Consider the following 20042-nt stretch of genomic DNA (forward strand, 5'->3'; position numbering starts at 1 on the left):
CCAAATTAAATATGACATAGGTCTGGAAGTATAGCCCAGAGGTAGAAAATCTCCTGGGTTCCACCCCCAGTATCACAATAAATAAGTAAGTAAGTGAGTGAGTGAGTGAGTGAGTGAGTGAGTAAGTAAGTAAGTAAGTAAATAAATAAATAAATAAATAAATATTAGCAGAGTGACAGTTTCTATGTCTAACTATGAGGATAAAATATGAATAGTCACTGTATGAAATGGCATTCACTTTCTCTGAAAGACAAGCATGTAAATGACTGAAACCATATGGGCACATCAGATTACCAGAAGCTAGAAAGAAACTGGGACACAGAAGGGTCTTCAGACAAAGGAGGAGAAACCTTAGTGAAGTGAAGGAGGGGACCTGAGAGTTATGGAAGTGGGGAGGAAGGCTTGAAGAGTAAAATACCTCAATGGTCATTATATACATGCACATACTTATCAAAGCTAGTCAATGTGTTGAGAATGGGAAAATGGGGAGGAAGAGGAAGTGGGGTGGAAACTGAGGAGGGCTCAGAAAGTACTAGAACATCATCAAGATGTATGATTAGATACAATAATGAAAAGGTCAACTTGAGCTTTAGATTCTACTTTTTCCTAATTATAATGTTCTAGGACTATGCCCAGATATAGAATCATATATTTCCAGAAGACTAGATGATCTATTCATAGAACTAATTTTATAACTAATTTTTATTCTTTAAGTTCCCTCTTCTGAATCAAGTGACAGGTTTATCAAGTAGACTGACTAAATAAACTAATCCTTCTAGCATGTTGGCAAGGCCTGAAAGAAGGTACTCCAGAGAAGGGTAGTATGTGAAGTGGGCTAAGAATGGGAAATAAAATAACCTTATTAGCCAGCAAAAGTAATGAGACAAATTTAGAATGATTTTGGTGATTTTAAATTTAGCATCCCAAAGGGGTAGAGAGATTGGGAACAATGGGATTTATTAATCCTGTTTGTTCTCCAAGCGCCAACATTCAGTGTATGATTTCAGTGTAAGATTCCTGTTTGCTTTATAGGCCTTCTGTAAATCTGCTCTGTTATACAGGAAGAGGAAAGTATGGAGGTGGTCTGCATATGTATAGAGTACATATCCACATACTACAAATGGTACACATTCACCTGTGTGAAGTATTCTCTTTAATTATGTCACTATATCTAACCAGAAGTATCCATCAAATCATTTTGATCAATCCCTTAGATAACTGACTCAAACTAATTAGACTGATTTTTATCTGCTATCACCTTGTTGATTACAAAGGTCTTGGTTTCTACTCATGTGCTTATTTTTTCTTTATTTTTAAAAAATTTAAGCCAGCCATATTTTTACCTCTATAACAACATTATGGACCTGGGTACATAGTCGCAATCTAGTGAATAAAGGAGTTCAAGATACTTTCTCAATTTCCTTGTAGTTAGTTTTGAAACTAAAATATAAACCCATGCATGCTGATATATTTCTCTCAAATTCAAAAATAGAAATAAATAAAACAAATTCACCCTGTTAGTGCCTTAATAAGCTATTAGTTCATGCATCATGAAATTCTGTTACCAGGCAAAAAAAAATGGGTCTTTTCTTTTTCATATATAAAATTATCAGTAATAAGATATCAAAATGCTTTTGCCATATTTTTAGTAGATCTAAGAAGAAGGAGAATAGTCCGATCCTACTCTTGCAGGATTTGACTCATTATGCCTCAGCTGCTTTTTGCCACATAATAATTCTTGGAAATAGGTAAGGAAGCAAATAGCCCATGGGATTTATATCTTTTGAATAACAATAGGTTGAGTCCTCCAATTTTATTTAGTGTTAATTTCTTTTTATATCAAGGGAAAAAATTCTCACGGTCTTCTTTTCTCATGGATCCTATGGGAGATGGGAAAGTGTCTGGGGATACTTTCCTATTGGTGTATGTGTAATGACCTGGGTGCATTGGGGAGCTCCCCAGAGCTTGGGGGTGCTGATACACCTAGACCACCATCAGGTTCCACTCCAGTGTCCCCTCAGGAGAGCTGCTTCAACCTGCAGTTGTGATAATTTCTCCACACAAACATTATGGCTTATCAGATAGAGGAATGAGCAAAGCCTAAGACAGGTGCCTTCATTTCCTTTCACATCTGGAATTGTGCCGGCACAGAAAATGTGTATCAAAAGGGAAAACATTGCATGATCCCACCAAGGATCTCTCTCTAGATCTCTACCTTCTGCATACTGACTTTCAGTGGTACCTAGCACATACAAGTGAAAATGGTGAGTAATTTCTGGACCTAGGAGCTCATTTCAGGGTTCTGCACTTCTCAGTTTACTAAATAAATGAGCTATACTGAGGGTATAGCTCAGTGGTAGACCACTTGCTTAGTATGCTAAAAGTTCTGGGTTCCATATCCAGCACTGAAAAAAAAAGCCATAAGGTGTGCATCAAGTACAGAAAAAAAAAGTAAATAGAGTGTCCTCCTTGCTCTTAAGAAGTATAGATTATGACAGGCATACCAAGAGACAAGTACACACAGGCATATGCGGTGTCATTCATGGTATTTAATTACAGCAAAGCAATACATTTGTCAGTGCAAGAATACTTTGAAGGGGTAAGTATGGAAGTACTGAGACTGCATTTAAAAAATCCAAAATTAAAATTTTAAACTCTGATTTAAAATATTTTGAACATTTGTCTTTTTAGTGCTCAGATTACATGAGGAACTCGTCCAATTCCTGCAAGCAATTTTCCTGAACTGTCTCCACTACCATGTTTTGGAAAAAAAAAAAAAAAAAACACTGGATCTCAAACGATGTATATTGCCCTGACTTGGATTCAAACCAAGGTTACTGTGGTCACAACACAGAGGACTAATGTACATGATGTACGTGAAACACATAAAAAAGTCAATCACTAAGCCAAACATGAGAAGGAGGGATGGGGAAAGAAATGGGGTGGGAAGAATTGGGTAGGGGCTAATTGGATGATGTGTGCATGTATGGCCTATACTATCTTGTACTCCACTAAGATATATAACTAAGATATATAACTGTAATGCACCAATAAAACAACTAAAAAAAGTATTTTGAATATTGGATCTGGAATTTGTCATGGAAAAAATATTTGTCAGGCAGAAGTAAGAAGATGAGATCCAGGATTAGTCTTACTTTGCATGGTGACCCATGCCTATAATCTCAGTACTTGGGGGGCTGAGACAGAAGGTTCAAAGACAGACTCAGCAATGTGGCAAGATTCTCAGCAACCTAATGAGACCTTGTTTCAAACACAAAAAAATAAAAATGCTGGGGGTGTAGCTCAGTAGTAGAAGTTCAGTTCCCAGCACCCCTCAAAAGAAAGAAGAGAGAGAGAAAGAGAAAGAGAGAGAGAGAGAGAGAGAGAGAGAGAGAGAGAGAGAGAGAGAGAGAGAGAGAGAGGAAGGAAACAGAAAGAAAAAAATAGAAAAAAAAAACAAAATAGTAATAAAAAGGCTATTATTAGCCCGTCCCTGGGATGATCTAGGCCTGGCCCTTCTTTGTAAACAATGATTGCATTTCCCATTATCTGTTTTTTACTCATACATTTTGTGAGATATAACATTTTTTATCTTAAATGCTACAAATAAAAATTTAAAAACCTTGGCTGGACGTGGTGGTGCATGCTTGTTATCCCTGCACTTGGGAGGCAGAGACAGATGCCGGGGTCCAGCCCTAGCAAGAGTCAAGGTTCCTGTGTTGGTGAGAGGAGAGTCAAGGTCCCGAGAGAAGATGCTGTCACAAGAGACCAGCTGCTAGCTTCTCCAACTTTATTCAGGATTTGTTACAATCTTTATACTTTCTTTTTTAGCAGAAAAGGCAAAGCCATAGCCATGCAAGCAGGAACTTCAAGGACAGAAAATGTTTTATACAGACTTCAAGGCAGGGTGCCAGACATTTAAATAATCATAGAAAGTATGCTTTGTCTCACTTAGCAAGGCCAACTTGAACTTAATCTTATATATTGGCCCAAACTAAGGCCAGTTTGAACTTAATCTTTGGCCCAGACTTTATCCTTGGAAAAAAAAACTTTGCTGCCTGAGTCTCTCACAAGCCGCTGCCCATCAATTTTAGATATAATGCTTATATGTAAAATCCAATTATACATATTGATCCAAATAATCCTAAAATAATTTTTTGAAGAAGGAAATGCTAGACATACTTCATGGGGGATTTATATCCTTGTGAGTACCCTGACTGAGCTTTCTAAAGGTCTGCATGAGATGCTGTAGCAGACAGGAGGATCGTGCAGGTTCGAAGCTAGCTTCGCTGGCTTAAGAGACCCTGTTTCCAAATAAAAATATAAAAATAGGTCTGAGAGTGTAGCCCGGAGGTAGGACGGTTTCCAGGAAACCCAGTACCACCAAAAAAAAAAAAAATTAAAAACCTTAAGGCAAGCTAGCTTAATTTTAGTCTTTAGTCATTTATTTAAAATATTTCAATTTTAGAATAAACTAAAATATTTAATTACATGACTCCTCCCACCTTCTTGAAGCTAAAAAAGTACCTGTCCTTATCTCAAGGCTTGGGGGTGGCAGTTTTTGCGATGGAGTAGGTAGGACGTTTGGAAGAGACACTTAGCTCCAAGGCAAAACAGAAATGTTTCTGTGTGGCTCACTGTCTGCACACACACACACTCAAGCACAGGTTTAGCAAAGGTTTCACACAGAAATGGTCCCATGGTGCAGGTGCTACTATGCCCAGGTATAACAGACAAAAAGGTGGTTTTGCTAAATCTGTTCTCTCATCAGGAAAGGAGCCCAGTGATAAGTCTAGGTGAAATACAGAAAAGTCTGCTCTGTGCAAAAAAAAGGCCCCTAACTAGTTTTAAGCATACAACATCTACAGTCATAAGAGGCGGTACCTATGAGGTGTAGGCTGCTAGGGGACAGAGAGCTGTCAGTATATGGGCCTACATGCTGCAAAGGATCTCTGCACAAAAATTCCTGAAATTAAACAAAACTAGAGAAACTATGTACCAAGATCTATGGTACACTTTGAGGGCACTGTTAAAAGGAAAATTTAGCCAGGCGTGGTGGCTCATGCTTGTAATCCCCGCACTTGGGAGGCAGAGGCGGAGACAGGAAGATTGCTCAGGTTCAAAACCAGCCTCTCTGCCTTAAGAGACCCTGTTTCCAAGTAAAAAAAATATAAAATAGGTCTGGGAGTGTATCCCGGAGGTAGAGGGTTCCATCCCCAGGACCACCAAAAAAATAAAAATCAACCTATAAAGATTAGTAGCTTTTCTATATACCAACCATGAATCAATGAAGAAAGAAACACATAGAACAATTCCATTTACAATAATCTCAAAACCAATAAAAATTCCCAGAATGAACTTAACCAAAGGGGTAAAAGACAATAGAAATTAAAGATGATCTTGGAAGATGGAAAGATCTCTGTTGCTATTGGATAGGCAGATTAAATATTATCAAAATGGTCATTCTACCAAAAGTGATCTATAGTGTCAATGCAATTCCTATTAAAATTTCAATGTCATTCTTCATAGACCTAGAAAAATCAGTCATAAATTTAATATGGAGAAACAAACACCCAGAATAGCCAAAAGCTATTCTCAGCATTAAGAACCATGCAGGAGGCATCACAATTCCTGACTTCAAATTACTACAGAGTTAGCCCGGTGTGGTGGCGCACGCTTGTAATCCCCGCGTTTGGGACGCTGAGACAGGAGGATTACACAGGTTCAAAGCCAGCCTCAGCTACTTAGTGAGGCTTTCAGAAACTTAGTGAGACCCTGTTTCCAAATAAAATATAAAAAAGGTCTGGGAGTATAGCCTGGAGGTAGAAAGCCTCTGGGTTCCACTCCTAGTACAACCAAAAAAAAAAAAAAAAAAAAAAAAACCCAAATTACTACAGAGTTATAGTAATAAAAACAGCATAGATAGTATTGGCACAGAAACAGGCACATAGATCAATAAAACAGAATAGGAGATACAGAAAGAAATCCACACAATTATAGACAATTGATCTTAGACAAAGAAACCAAACAAATACATTGGAGAAAAGACAGCCTTTTCAACAAATGGTGTTGGGAAAGCTATTTATTCATTTGTAGAACAATGAAACTAAATATTTATCTCTCACCCTGCATAGAAATCAACCTGAGATGGATTAAAGACATTGTAGTCAGACCAGAGCCTGTGAAGCTCTTAGAGGAGGGCAAAGGTTCAACAATGAAGGATAATTTTAATCTGACTCTCAAATTGTCAAGGAACATCTGAAGAAGCAAATAATTAAATATATCTTCAGACTATCTCTCTACACTTTTATCCAATATTAACTTACTAAACATCTCCTGGGTACTTTATTTTGTTTGTTTGTTTGTTTGTTGGCACTGGGTTTGAGCTGGGGGCATTCTTCCTCCGAGATACACCTTCAGCCTGATTTTATTTTTATTTTAAAACAGGGTGTCACTAGGTTGCAGATGTTCTTTCTAAGTTGCTGAAGCTAGACCTGAACTTGTGATCTTCCTTTGTCAGCCTCCCAAGTACTGGGATTACAGGTATGTACTACCATGCCCATCTGAAACTCTGCCCATTTTTAGTTGAGTTATCTTTTGTTGTATAAATCATTATTTGTTTTTGTAAGGTATGCCTATACATATGTGTATGTATACATTTCAAAACAGAACATATATTATTGATATATAGTTCTATCTTTTCTCTTTCCCTCTCTCTCTCTCCATATATACATATATATATATATATATATATATATATATATATATGATGTGTGAATCTTTTCTCCTATTGTTTTATCATATTTTGATGGTGTGTTTGATTATTATGGTAAAATAGCATTAAATGTACCACCTAAAACCATTTAAAATACACAGTACAATAGCTTTAAGTATATTCACATTGTTGTACAAAAGATCCTTAGAATATTTTCCTACAACACTGGAACTCCATACCCATTGAACACTAATTACCTTTCTCATTCCCCCTACAAAAGCTGGAAATCATCTATCCACTTTCTATCATTTTGACTACATTATATATTTAATCTGAGTTAATCATCTAGAATATTTCTTTTTTGATAGGCTTATTTTGTTTAGAAAGATGGCTTTGAGGTTATTCCATGTGCCAAGATTGTCTTACTTTTTAAAGCTACATAATGTTCAATTGCGATGCACATTCCATTATTTCATTTGTTCATTTGTTGATAGTCATTGGTCCTCTTACATTTTTGACTGCTGTGAATAATGCTATGATTAAGATAGATGTGATAAATATCTTTGTGATTCTACTTTGAGTTATTTTTTATATATACTCAGAAGTAGGATTGTTGACTCATATGGTACTTCTATTTTTTTTTTGAGAAAGTTTAACACTATTCTCAGTAATGGCTGCATCATATGACATTCTCACAAACAGAAGAGAAGGGTTCCATCTTTCCTGCATCCTCACCTTCTTTTTCTGTTCGTTGTGGTATTTCATTGTAGTTTTGATTTGTACTTTCCTAATTATAAGTGATATTGAATATCTTTTCATACATTTGTTGACAATTTTTACATCTTTAGAAAAGCATCTAAGTCAATTTGAGTTGGTTTTGGTATTGTTACTGAGTTATTGGAATTATTTATATGTTATGGATATGAACTTCTTATCAGATATGTGATTTCCACTATATTATTTCTCCATTCAATGGATTGTCTTTTTGACCTGGCAATTCTTTTCTTTTTTTCCCTTTTGTTATGTGCAGATGTATAATTAATAAATAAGTGTGTTTTATATAATGAGTGTGATATATCATACATATATCACATATACTATAAATATATTACACATTAAATACTATGTATTATATATTACATAATCTAACTATGCTATAATACATATTATATGTAAATTACAACTATATCTAAGCTCTTTATATATCTCAAGTGCTGCCACAGCTTCTTTCCAGTCTGGACATGAGCAAGGCTCTGTCTGGTGGATTCCTGCAAGGCAAAAGATTCCAGGAAACGAGATGTGGCCTCTCCTTCTGGGGAACAGTTAATATTGTGGCTTCTTGGGAATTTCATCCATAACCTGTTTGATATTAACGAAAAGTGGATTCTGAAAAAATGTCACAAAAAGCAAAATGGATCAGGTGATATAAACTACCCCTTGGTAAAAGCAGGACAAGCTATTCCACCAGATATGCCTAACAAAGTGTTCTGGGACAAAGATGGTAATAAGATGGTAATCAATAATAGATGGGTTCCAGGTCACATACTAAGATCATGGGAAAGAATAAAAAATTAGGGCTCCCTTGGTGTTTGTTAACCTAAAAGATTAAAAACATACTCATATTAGACGTTAACCTTTATTGCAGGAACACTGGGCACCCAGAACGAGTACAGATAAAAATGATATAAAGTAATTGATAGAACATAACCTTATAAACTTTCCAAGAAATCTTATAAAGAATCTAAAAGATCTGTGTTTAAAATAGGACAAAAGGCCATGTTAAGGTCAGTGCCTACAATGTTTCCACTTGTGACTTCTTTCTGCAAAACTGCAGAGCTCCTTCATATGCCAAAAAAGAATGTACAAAAACTGCTTGCTTAGGATGAATAAATCAGACACACTTCTCCATAAGCTGGTGTGCTGTCTCATTCTTCTCGGTCTACTCGAGTCACTCCACCAATCGAAGACCCCTGACTCCTGCTAGGGCTGGACCCCAGCAGTTGGGTTTCATATTTTTTTTTATGGATCAACACAATTCCACCACCAGTATGCGCCACACTTCCTTAATCCATTTATTAGTTGATAGGCACTTTAGTTGTTTCCATTTTCTGGCTATTAAAAATAATGCCGCAGTAAACATGGAAGTAGAGATGCTTTAATATATGGGCTTTGCATTTTCTTTGAATATATACCCAGTAGTTTGATGGCTGAACCATATGGTAGTCCTGTATTTAATTATTATGAACAAATTTCCTTTGTTTGTGTCATGCTAGAGATTGAACTCAGGGGCATTCTGACACTGAACCGAATACTCTCAGTTCTTTTTATTTTTTTTATTTTTACTTTTATTTTTTATAAGTGAACCATATTGAGAGTGGTGTACATTTACATTGTGCTTCGTGCCCTTCCCCCTCCATTTCCCTCCCCCCCAATAGAGAGTGTCCCGGTTAATCATGTTGTATTTATGCTACTACACATATTCATATGTAGCTCCTCCATTGAACAACCTCAGCTTTCTTCCTCACCTATCCTTCCATTCAAGCTTTGCTGAGATTTCCCCTCCATCATCTGGAGTCCCTCTGGTATTACCACTACTCCCTAGCTTGGATATATTAGAGAAAACATATGTCCCTTCTCTTTCTGTTCTTGACTAATCTCACTTAACATAATGTTCTCCAACCACAGCTTCACTTATAAGTTGCTAGTGTGTTTCATTCCCCTTTGAGCAAAGTCAGCACTGAGCTTCCAGGTAACACTGGCAATAATCAGCACAGACCAGCACAGGTCAACCCTGTAAGTCCACAAAGGTAGAGAAGGTAGTGCCTCTATTCCTGGAGAAACATAAGGACATTTTTCTGTGTCAGTAGTTTTCTGGTGAGCAGCTTCTTCAAACCAGCCTTCATAGCCTTGTTTCTTAGGCTGTAGATGATGGGATTTAGAGAAGAGGGCAATACAATATAGAAGGCAGACAGAAGGAGATCAGCAGAGGATGAAGATCCCAAAATAGGTTTCAGGTAAGCAACGAAAGCAGTTGAGAGAAAAAGTCCTACAACTGCCAGGTGCGGGAGGCAGGTGGAATAGGCCTTTGCCTGTCCCTCTGTGGAGGGGATCTTTCTGACAGTGGAGAAGATGTAGATGTATGAGACAATGATGCAGATAAAGTAACAAGTATCTAGGACCGCATTAACTAGAATAAACACAATTTCTGTAGTTAAATGCTTTGAGCAAGAAATGGCTAACAACTGGGGAATATCACAGAAGAATTGTTGTATTTCATGGTTTCCACAGTAAGATAAAGAAAAGGTGCTCACGGTGTGTATAGCAGATATCAAGCCACTGCTGAGCCAGGAGAGAGTGACCATCTGAACACACGTGCCCTTGTTCATGATGACTTCATAGTGCAGGGGTTGACAGATGGCTGCATAGCGGTCGATAGACATTATTGTGAGCAGGCATAGCTCTGTGTATGCTGAAAAAACCATCAGAAAGACCTGGGTCACACAGCCAGGGAGTGAGATGTAGTTGCAGTGGTTGATAGAGTTGGAAACAGCTTTGGGTACAACAGCAGAAATGAGGCAAATATCAGAGACAGACAGATTCCTTAGGAAGAAGTACATGGGTGTGTGGAGGCACGAGTCCAGGCAGGTCAGGGTGATGGTGAGGCCATTCCCCACCAGGGCAGCCAGGTAAACTGCAGCAAAAACCCCAGCCTGTAAGAGCTGAAGGCTCCGTGGACCAAAAAAGCCCAAGAGGAGAAATTCCATGGCCATTGAGTTATTGTTCATTCTTGATGAAATATATCACATTATGAAACATTCTGCATCAAAAAGGACAGGTATGATTAAAAGGGCAAGCATATTAAGTATTTCTATTTAATTCTAACCAAATATTAATTACTGTGAATATGTATGATGTGTGTATGTGATGTGCATGTGCACACCTGTGGTCAGTAATAGATTTAGCAGTAGATTTTCTCCAATAAAGAAATCCGGATTACTGGGCCCCTGCTCCACTGGTTTCTGTTTTCTCAGTTTCTAAATGTCGGAGAGTCATAATGCCATACAGCTGTATACACAAATTGTCTACAGGAATATAAGACAAAACAACATGTACCTTAAAGAAAAGAAACTTTTAAAATATATAATAAATGGAGAAAAAGATTATCCGATATTCCTTTACCATTCCTGTTTCTAGTTTGCTTTGTAAATTTTCTTTTCCAATCAATAGACTTTCTTTAGGTTTTTGGATACTCATCTTCAAAACAGCTTTATAAAACAATGGATATGCTTCTTTCCTCTCTATAATAAATTTTACTTTTGTTTTCTCTGATATTTTATATCTTTTATAATTAAATCTATTCCCTGAGTTTAATTGGTCTTCTGTGTTTCTTTACATTTTCATTGGTATTCTTAAAACCTTTCTGTTTTATAGTGTTTATAAGGTCATTTCATTAATCTTTTAACAATATCTCTAGGTAGAAGAAAGGGAGAGGGAGATGCTTACTAACTTTTAATTTAAATACTGATGCAAAACTCAAAAAGATAAAAGAAATTAAATTTCTAGTTTTATTTTGTTTCTCTTTATTATATTTGTTAATCTTGTTTTCAATTTCCTCATGAATGCTTTACTTGGATATACTGAGTTCTTCACAAATATGCTGCCTAACTATAACCCTATATTAGAGGAATATTTGAATTTTAAATTCTGTATTTGAGAATTAAAAAATTGACCATTTTGGATAGATCTATGTAAAAAGGCACAAACACACAGCTATATAAATACTGGTATTGTTACATATGCACAGTAATATTCATGCATGTCAATTACCTATTTAACCATCCATTTCTCTATCTTACCCAACAAGTTTATCTTATTATAATGTTCTAAGATTATAGAGATTTTTACCTGCCAATATTTTTATTTTTAAGGAATTATTCTCCATTTAAGAATTAAATTAATTCAACCAACTGAAAAGGAATGAAATACAGTTATTTAAATAATTTAAACGATAAAACAGTCTGAAATGATAAAATATACTACATTCTTCTCTTTTAAAAGTATGAAGTAGCAGAGTGTGGTGGTGTGCACCTGTAATCCTAGATGCTTGGGAGGCTGAGGCAAAAGGATCACTTTAATTCAGGAGTTTAAGACTAGAATGAGCAATATGATAAGACCCCACATCTCATAAATATAATAACAACAATAATAATTGATCTGACAACAAACTAAAAATTGTTAGAGAAATAAATGTATGTAGTAACAGGAGTATTTGATAGAAGTGCAAGTTCCTTTCTTTTATGCACACATTTAAGTACTGTCATTAATTTCGCAATACTGTTAAGGTGTACTTTTATTTCCTAATTTGTTCCAGTGCTCTTATATTTTCCACAAATATGTTTTTCCAGATATAGTCATTTTTAAAAAATTCTTTAAGTACATAAAATTCTTCATGTAAGCTAATGCAAAATAAATAAATATAGGAACTACTGTGAGTAGGTATTTGGAAGAACACACTATATATGTTTTCTAGTTTATGAGCATAAATCAACTTACAATCATTCGTAGAGAATATCCATTTATGAATTGATAAATTTATCAGTGTGGTGAAGAAATTTATTGTTGATTATTATAATGGTAGAGTTGCTCTCTAGAGGATATAAATATTAAGAATGTCAGACATACCGTTTTCTGATATACCCACTAATATACCCAAATGCTCACACATTTGCATGTATATATTTAAATCACATAAATTTTGTATATCATGGAATCAATGATAAGATATGTTGACCAATGGTACTATAACTTATAATCAATATTACATACCAACTTTTAGTGATAGCATATTAAAAATTTATTATGATTTTTCAAAATCTTTAGTATTTTTCTTTTTTCCTTTTTTTCTTTGTTATAACTCAAATAAACTTCACTTAATATTTTTAATTGGTATGTCCATTGATTAAAGTGCCAACACCATGCTATTGCACACAGGAAGAGGCTATGCAAATAATTGTTGCAAAGTTTGATATATCCTTGAGCCAAAATTCTATAATAATCAAACATTTGGCTGGGTGTGTTGGAGCATGCCTATAATTCCAGCATGTGGGAGGCTAAAACAGGAGGATTACATGTTCAAAGACACCTTTAGCAAACTAGAGAGGTTCTCAGCAACTAAACAAGAACTGGTTTCTAAATAGGTATAAGAGAAGGCTCAGGGTGTAGCTCAGAGATAGAATGCCCCTGTATTCAATCCCCAGTGTGAGCATGCGCGTGTGGGTGTGCACATGTGACACAGACACACATATACACACACATAGACACACACAAAATCAAGCCTTTGAAATTAATAATTTCTGAGATAATTGTACCAGTATTGGGAACAGGCATCAAATGTACTAATGTGCTGGTATTGTTGTGCCTTGCTTTAAGTGTTTTGTTTTAAGTTAGATATTAAGGCTTAGTTTAAGTTTTGCTAATACAAAATTTGTTATAATCATTAGTAAGATCAATAATTTAGTGTGTTTTTAGAAATTATATTGTAATAGAGTTTGATTCTATACATTTTATTTTAGTCTTAAATTTAAGTTTTTTAGCTTAACTTCCTCTTGAGATTTAAATCCAGGCACAGGGCGGGAAATAACTTATAGGAAAATTCCCAAGGCAGTTAAAGAACAAGCGCCAGCCAGAGCCAGCTCCACTGCCCTTGTGTCTGAACAAACATTCCATAGATAAGAGACCCTCTTCTGTGAGCCCCTGCCATCCCTGAACCTCTATGCTTCTCAGGCAATTTAAACGTAGGAGTTATAAATTTAAAAAGTGTATACCTTCCCAAGCCTGCTCTCTCTCATCTCCTCTATCTAATTGGCAGATAGAAAGACAAATGGGGCAAGGAACCCCGGCTGTCCTCGGGGGAAGGTAAAATAAAGCAGCAGCCGACTCACACATCCCCGTTATCTCATTCCTCAACATCTGGGTAAACATACCATAAGAAGAGGGACCCTGTTCCCAGTTTAGTTGTGTGCTTTATGGTTGCTTTTCAAGTTGTAGATATCAAAAATGTCCAGGCTGATAGAATGACTAATGACCTTGTAACAAGATGCTATATAAGGAGAGGGTTAACAAAAGACGGGGCCCTTGTCCTTATCTGCTGAGCAGAGATGCTTGGTCCAGGTTCGAACCTGTTAATAAAGTGTGGCTTTTCGGACAAACAATTGGCTATGGACAGTTATTCTTGCTCGCTAGTGTACAAAAGTATTAGAAAATTGCTTTGATAATTTCCAAAGTGTAAAATATAGTCAGAGCTTAGGTGCTGTGCAAGCACTCAGGCAGGGAGGGGGCTGCAGTGATTACAATGCAGAGTTCCTCTCCGTTTTTGCCCTTCATTCTAATTCAGTTGCCTTAGAGTCAACTGAAGCCATTAGCCCTAAAATTACAATTGAGGCAGCCAGTGCCTCTGTTTACCACCTCTCCTCTGGGATCCGGCCTCGGCCTCGGCATAGGAAAGGTAAACTTTGTGTGCGGCTTCAAAGCACCCTAGTGATGAGCAACTAATACTGCCCAATACAATAGAGCTGAGGCCCAGGTAGATTCTTGACCCTTGCACTTAGTACGTGCACTGCCCGGAGACAAAGAAGCACCACCTGGCTAAGGAATAAGTAAGTAGCCCATTGCCTTGGTAACGCTGATGAGAAAGATACCAATACAAAACCTATTTAAAGGTTGCGTTCCCAAAAGGGGCCGGAGTTCCATTTTGGGGCTCTCCGGCATGCAGGTCAGCATGCTGCTTTTTCCTTCTCTTCTCTATTTCCTACTGATCTATTTCCTACTAATTTTGTAATAAAGATTTGTTAAAGCTGCACTGAGCTGCCTGTTAGTTTAAATGTTTCTATTCAATCAACCTTAGTTGAATAAGAAAAAGAACCCCCACCATTTCAAACCGTAAAAATAATGTTTCAAAAATGCTTAAAATTAATATCATATTTCCCTGAAACTTATACTCAGGAGACACATGCTTTAGAAAATGTTTAAGTTGACATTTAATCATTCAAGCAATATTTCTTTCTTTCTTTCTTTTTTTTTTTTTTTTTGGTGGTACTGGGGTTCCTGGAAGCCCTTCTACCTCCGGGCTACACTCCCAGACCTATTTTATAATTTTTTTATTTTGGAAACAGTGTCTCTAAAGCCAGCGAGGCTGGCTTCTAACCTGTGCGATCCTCCTGTCTCCGCCTCCCAAGCGCGGGGATTACAAGCGTGCGCCACCAACGCCAGGCTCAAGCAATATTTCTAATCAGATAATTTAAATATAAATTTTCTCTCAGTCCAATTATTTTTCTTTTTTCTCTCCTTTCTTTTCCTTCCTTCCCTCCTTTTTTATTTTGTGTATATGTGGTACTGGAAATTGAACCCAGCAGTATTAAACCTCTGAGCTACAGCCATCCCTACTTGTTAGGCTGCTGAGAGTATCACTTTGCTTCAGAAGCCATCTTTGAACCTGCGATCCTCCTGTCTCGGTATCCCAAGAAACTACTTTTACAGGCCTGTGCCATTACGCCTGGCAGATCAACTGTTTTCTCACTGAAATTATAATAAAAAGTAAATAAAAGAAAGTTAAAACTTACCAAAGTATCTCTGTTCTTTAAAATGGAAACAGTCATCAAAATTTTGATGTGGCAGCTGGTGAAATTATTGCTAATCTGTAATTCTGATTGTCCAGGTTAACGCTGACTTCTTTGCGCTGAGAAACTCCTTCCACAAGAATGCTTTGCTTCTTGCTTTCTTCAACTTGGCAAATTCAGCTGTTGATGAGAGCAAAGAGAGTGAGACAGTGATTTTATCTCTGTTGCCCATGTCCCAAAGGCCCGAGCTCTGACATATTCTAAAGGGAACTGTTGCCTGTTGTGCAGATTGTCTTTATTCTTCACAATTACACAAGTAAACCTGGATGCTCTGACAAGTGACAATAGCTCATCACTACTGACAATCGCTTGGAGTAACTCCAAACACTGGAATGCAAGCAAGACTCAATAACTACTGAGTGGGCATCGAGGAAACATTTATCTAATAATTCAGTAAAGACGTATGCAGAAGAAAATATGTACCTAGAATTTTCTGAGACCGCTTATCTCAGTACAAATCCAGTGTTACTATATATTTTTATAACCATAAAGTCACACTTTATCTGTACATCTAAACTGGATAATCACAATTTATTTTGTAAATTTCACTGGTAAATACATGATACTAATAAGGAATATTAATTAATAACACAGAGGTCAAAAGAAAAAGCCTGTATCTCTCACACACACACACACACACACACACACACATATGCATTAGATATTTGTAATCAATTTTGTAAAGTACGTGGAATTTAATAGGTGTTCAGTAATGGTTATACAAACATTCTTTGAGATTAAATGCCACATTAACACACATATGTTAGTATCCAAAATAATCTCACATCCAGGTGGTAAAACATGCTCTAACGGGATAAAATGACAATAATGTTAAGTGCTGGGAATGCAGTTCAGTGGTTAAGTGCTTGCCTACTATGCATAAGATCCTGATATCTAGCTCTGCACCTGTGTGGTTCTTGCAGTAAAGGAAAACAACAAAACACCAGGTCCCTAAAATGCCCCCTTTCCACGCAAAAGAACCTAACCAAGTCAAGGGAAAAATGAGAGCAGAACCAGGCCAAATGCCCAGAGAAGTATTACCCTGAAGGACAATGATGTTCCCTCCCATGTGCTGGGAAGAGGCCAAGTTAGTGTTTCCTGTAGAAAGCAGTTTTCTTGCACGTACGCAAGTCCCTTGGAATGCTGATCATATAATAATAAAAAAAAAAACCTGTAAACTCTCCTTCCTGTGGTGATTGGTGTGGAAAAGAGCACTCTGGAAAGATAAGCGTTCCCACAGCGGTGAGAAACCTTATGCATGGTTGGAAATCTCTCCCTGTAAGTTCCACTGATTAGCAGCTATCCCAAGTGGGTGCCGCTGTTCTTTATCAGAATGAAGTAAATAGGACTGGTTGGTTTCCCTGTCTCTGTCTGTAGTTCATGACACTGTACTCTCTGGTGTGTTCCTCCTCACGTGAGGCACATTTGCTGGGCTCTACCATCAGGGCGAGTCAATGAAAACTATGTTGTTGAGACTATATTCCTGTTCTCAAAGAGGTGAGAGGAGAGAAGGCAAGAGAGCCACATTCCTTCAGTGGAACTTAGTTCTTTTTATTACAGGTTTAGAGAATTAAGACTGGGCCATTAAATCACTAATTGTATCTGGCTAAAAAGTAGAGCATTTTGTTAGGAATGCTTTAGAAGATAAGTTGTTATCTGGCAGTCTTGCTAGAGCAGCAGAGGTAGCTGGCTTCGACTCCCTCCTTGGGGCAGTCTTCCATTCAAGCAAAGCAAGCAAATGATGGAGTAAAACAGAAGATAATAGCTTAGGGAGTGAAGGGGCATTGAGTTCACAGTCTTCAGTTGCCTCAAGAAAGTCAGTCTCCTGCCAGAGTAAGCAGGAAGCTATAAATCCGTGATCCAATTAAAAAAAATTATTGGTACATTGTATTCATTTATCTTAATGGGATGCAAGATGGTGGAGACATACATGCACCTATCACCCAATTAGCCTTAGCCCAGTTCCCACCCATTCTCTCCCCTTCCCTCCTTCTCATGTTTGGCTTGGTGACTGATATTGATATGTTTGTTAAAGTACCTCATGTCTATTAGAAAATTTCCCTCTTCCCCCCTTCCATCCCCTCAGTTAGGTCACCTTATTTGCTCATCTATAGAATCTCCTTCTTCGTCTAGAGTTCCTCCTATGATCCATTTTCTTCCTAGCATTCACATATTAGGAAGAGCATTTGATTTCTCATTTTTTGTGACTGACTAATCTCACTTAGCATAATGCCCTCCAGTTCTATTTCTCTGTAAATGATGTAATTGTGTTTTTCGTTATGGCTGAGTAAAATTTCATTGTGTACATTTCCCATAGTTTTGTAATTCATTCATCTGTTGATAGATATCTTGAGACATTTTTTTTCAACTTAGAACAGTTTCCCACATGATGCCTTAAAAATAAGGAGTCCAAGTCTGGATGAGATATGGTTTGGGAGATATATGGAGAGATACTGAGTCTTATCAGAAACAACCATGAACTACCGGAATATAGAAAACACTAGTATTGAAATAAGAAGCAACTTCAGAGCAACCCAGATTTCACTCTTGGCCAGTGTGCTTGACCCATGTCCACACCTGCCAAAAGCAATATTTGTACAATGTAAAATACTAAAAAAAAAAAAAAGAAAAGAAAAGAAAAAGAGAAGCTGACATTAAATTGCTGCACTCCTCCCTGGTTCCACTCCAGCCTCAACCACTGGCTTCCATAAACATTGCCACTCCAGACCAAGGAGAGGTTTCTCATTCTTGAGATAGCCCATATTTCCCCTTAACGATGTCTTTGCTTTCTTAAATCTCAGTTTATGTCTCTGACTGGTATGCACTGAAATTCTTTTCCATCATGTATGATAAGGACTCCACTTGTCCTGTGTCAAGGTTGTTGGGATAAGCAGCCCAGTCACACCAAAGATGGTGCCTCTCCAGCTTCTCTTCGGGATTGTGCTGGCTACCTCATAGCCTGTCAAAGGGGGCCACGGGATGCCCAACAACCAGTCACCTGATAACACACTCACTGGGGTATGAGCCACCCAATCAATAAATGCCCTGTACTTCATGTGATCTTCTGCTGTGAGCAGAAGCCCCCTCCTATTTTCAAAAAATCCCCAGCTGCCTGATATAAAAGGACGCTGGACTGTCTTAATAAAGCTCTTGCTTGCTTGCTTATCTCCATCGGCTGGCCTTGGGTTTTTTCTGCACTGGACTCTCACTTTCAAAGGTCCCCTGTCCAAGAACTCCTCAAGACTTCCAGTCACTATGAACTGAGAGATACTAGATGTACTGGTATTGGGAAGAGGGTTTAAAATGTATTAATGTGTCAGTACTGGGAAAGATTTCCAATTTTAAAATATATCTTCTTTACTAAGAAAGCCAAAGTTAGCTAACATGTCCTTGCATTCCTAAGAACAATTTAACACATTTTGGGGGAGAAGATGAAAGGTAAAAGCCTGTGTCTGGAGACAAAGATGCCTCCCCCCCTCAGGCCATAAATCTGAGCCTGTGTTTGGAGACAGAGATGTCTCCCCCTTTAGGCCATAAATTTGGCTGGAGAGATAACAGAAGCAGAGCCAGGGTTGGAGATAAGGGGTAACATGATCTCCAAAAATCAGAGGGACCTGCTGGACTTAGACAGGATAAAAACTCAGTAAACTGGAGTTCTTTGGCATTTTCATTCGAATTTTCACCCTGTGCCCCGCTCCGGCACAGGGCTGTAACTATCTCTATATTTCTATCTTTTTAATAAACTTCTTTAAATCTTCAGCAGCTGTCCAAGCGATGAATACTTATTCTTAGCTTAGGACAAGAATCCACGGTTTTTCTGTTTGTCTGTCTGTGTGGTGGTGGTGGTGGTGGGGATTACTTCTCCACACACACACACCACACCCCCTCCCCCCGCAACCTATTCCGCAACACTAGACAATTAAAATAGAGTAATTTTCAAAGTACAATTAAAAAAATAGGAAGCTCAGCCAGGTGTGGTGGCGCACGCTTGTAATCCCCGTGCTTGGGAGACTGAGACAGGAGGATCACACAGGTTTGAAGCCAGCCTCAGCTACTTAGTGAGGCTTTCAGCCACTTAGTGAGACCCTGTTTCCAAATAAGGTATGAAATAGGTCTGGGAGTATAGCCTGGAGGTAGAAAATCCCCTGGGTTCCACCCCCAGTACCACACACACACACACACACACACACACACACACACACACACACACACACAGGAAGCTCTTTAATGAAAATACACTTAATTGTATTGATCAAACATTAAAACAATGTTTTGCACACATTTATTTCTACCTATTTATCTTAGTATATAATTTTATACATTATCAATTTTATTATTTAAAATTTTAAACATTATTATGCACTTATTTTTTATCTACCAATTTATTTTATTTCTATCAATGAATGTTTATATATAGCCTTCTACACCAGGTTAAATGAAAATGTGTTCTGGCAGGGTTAGGTCCCTGCATGGCAAACAAGCTTGGCCTGAAAAGGATGGCCACCTAGAGCAAATCTCTCTTGCTTTTTTCTTTTTGTTTGTTTGTTTGTTTGTTTGTTTGTTTTTGTAGTACTGGGGATTGAGCCCAGGGGCCTTCTACCTCCGAGCTACACCCTTAGTCCTATTTTATTTTTATTTTGAAGTGGGTCTCG

At 37.5% G+C, this 20042-nt stretch overlaps 2 protein-coding genes across 2 annotated transcripts in view; one reads left to right on the top strand and one right to left on the bottom strand.

Moving 5' to 3' along the window:
- Positions 1 to 20042, top strand: part of LOC308265016 (olfactory receptor 2G6-like) — a gene marked incomplete at both ends in the record, with an annotated part of 658093 nt that overhangs the window by 269053 nt on the left and 368998 nt on the right. The gene's annotated exons all lie outside the window — the stretch shown is intronic.
- Positions 9541 to 10485, bottom strand: LOC308265526 (olfactory receptor 14A16-like; the record flags this gene model as incomplete). The annotated part of the gene is made up of 1 exon (XM_080699324.1): positions 9541 to 10485. The coding sequence occupies one exon, from the start codon at positions 10483 to 10485 to the stop codon at positions 9541 to 9543; it is 945 nt and encodes a 314-aa protein (XP_080555450.1).

Source organism: Muscardinus avellanarius (assembly GCF_963383645.1).
Source record: "Muscardinus avellanarius genome assembly, chromosome: 7".
NCBI lineage: Eukaryota > Metazoa > Chordata > Mammalia > Rodentia > Gliridae > Muscardinus > Muscardinus avellanarius.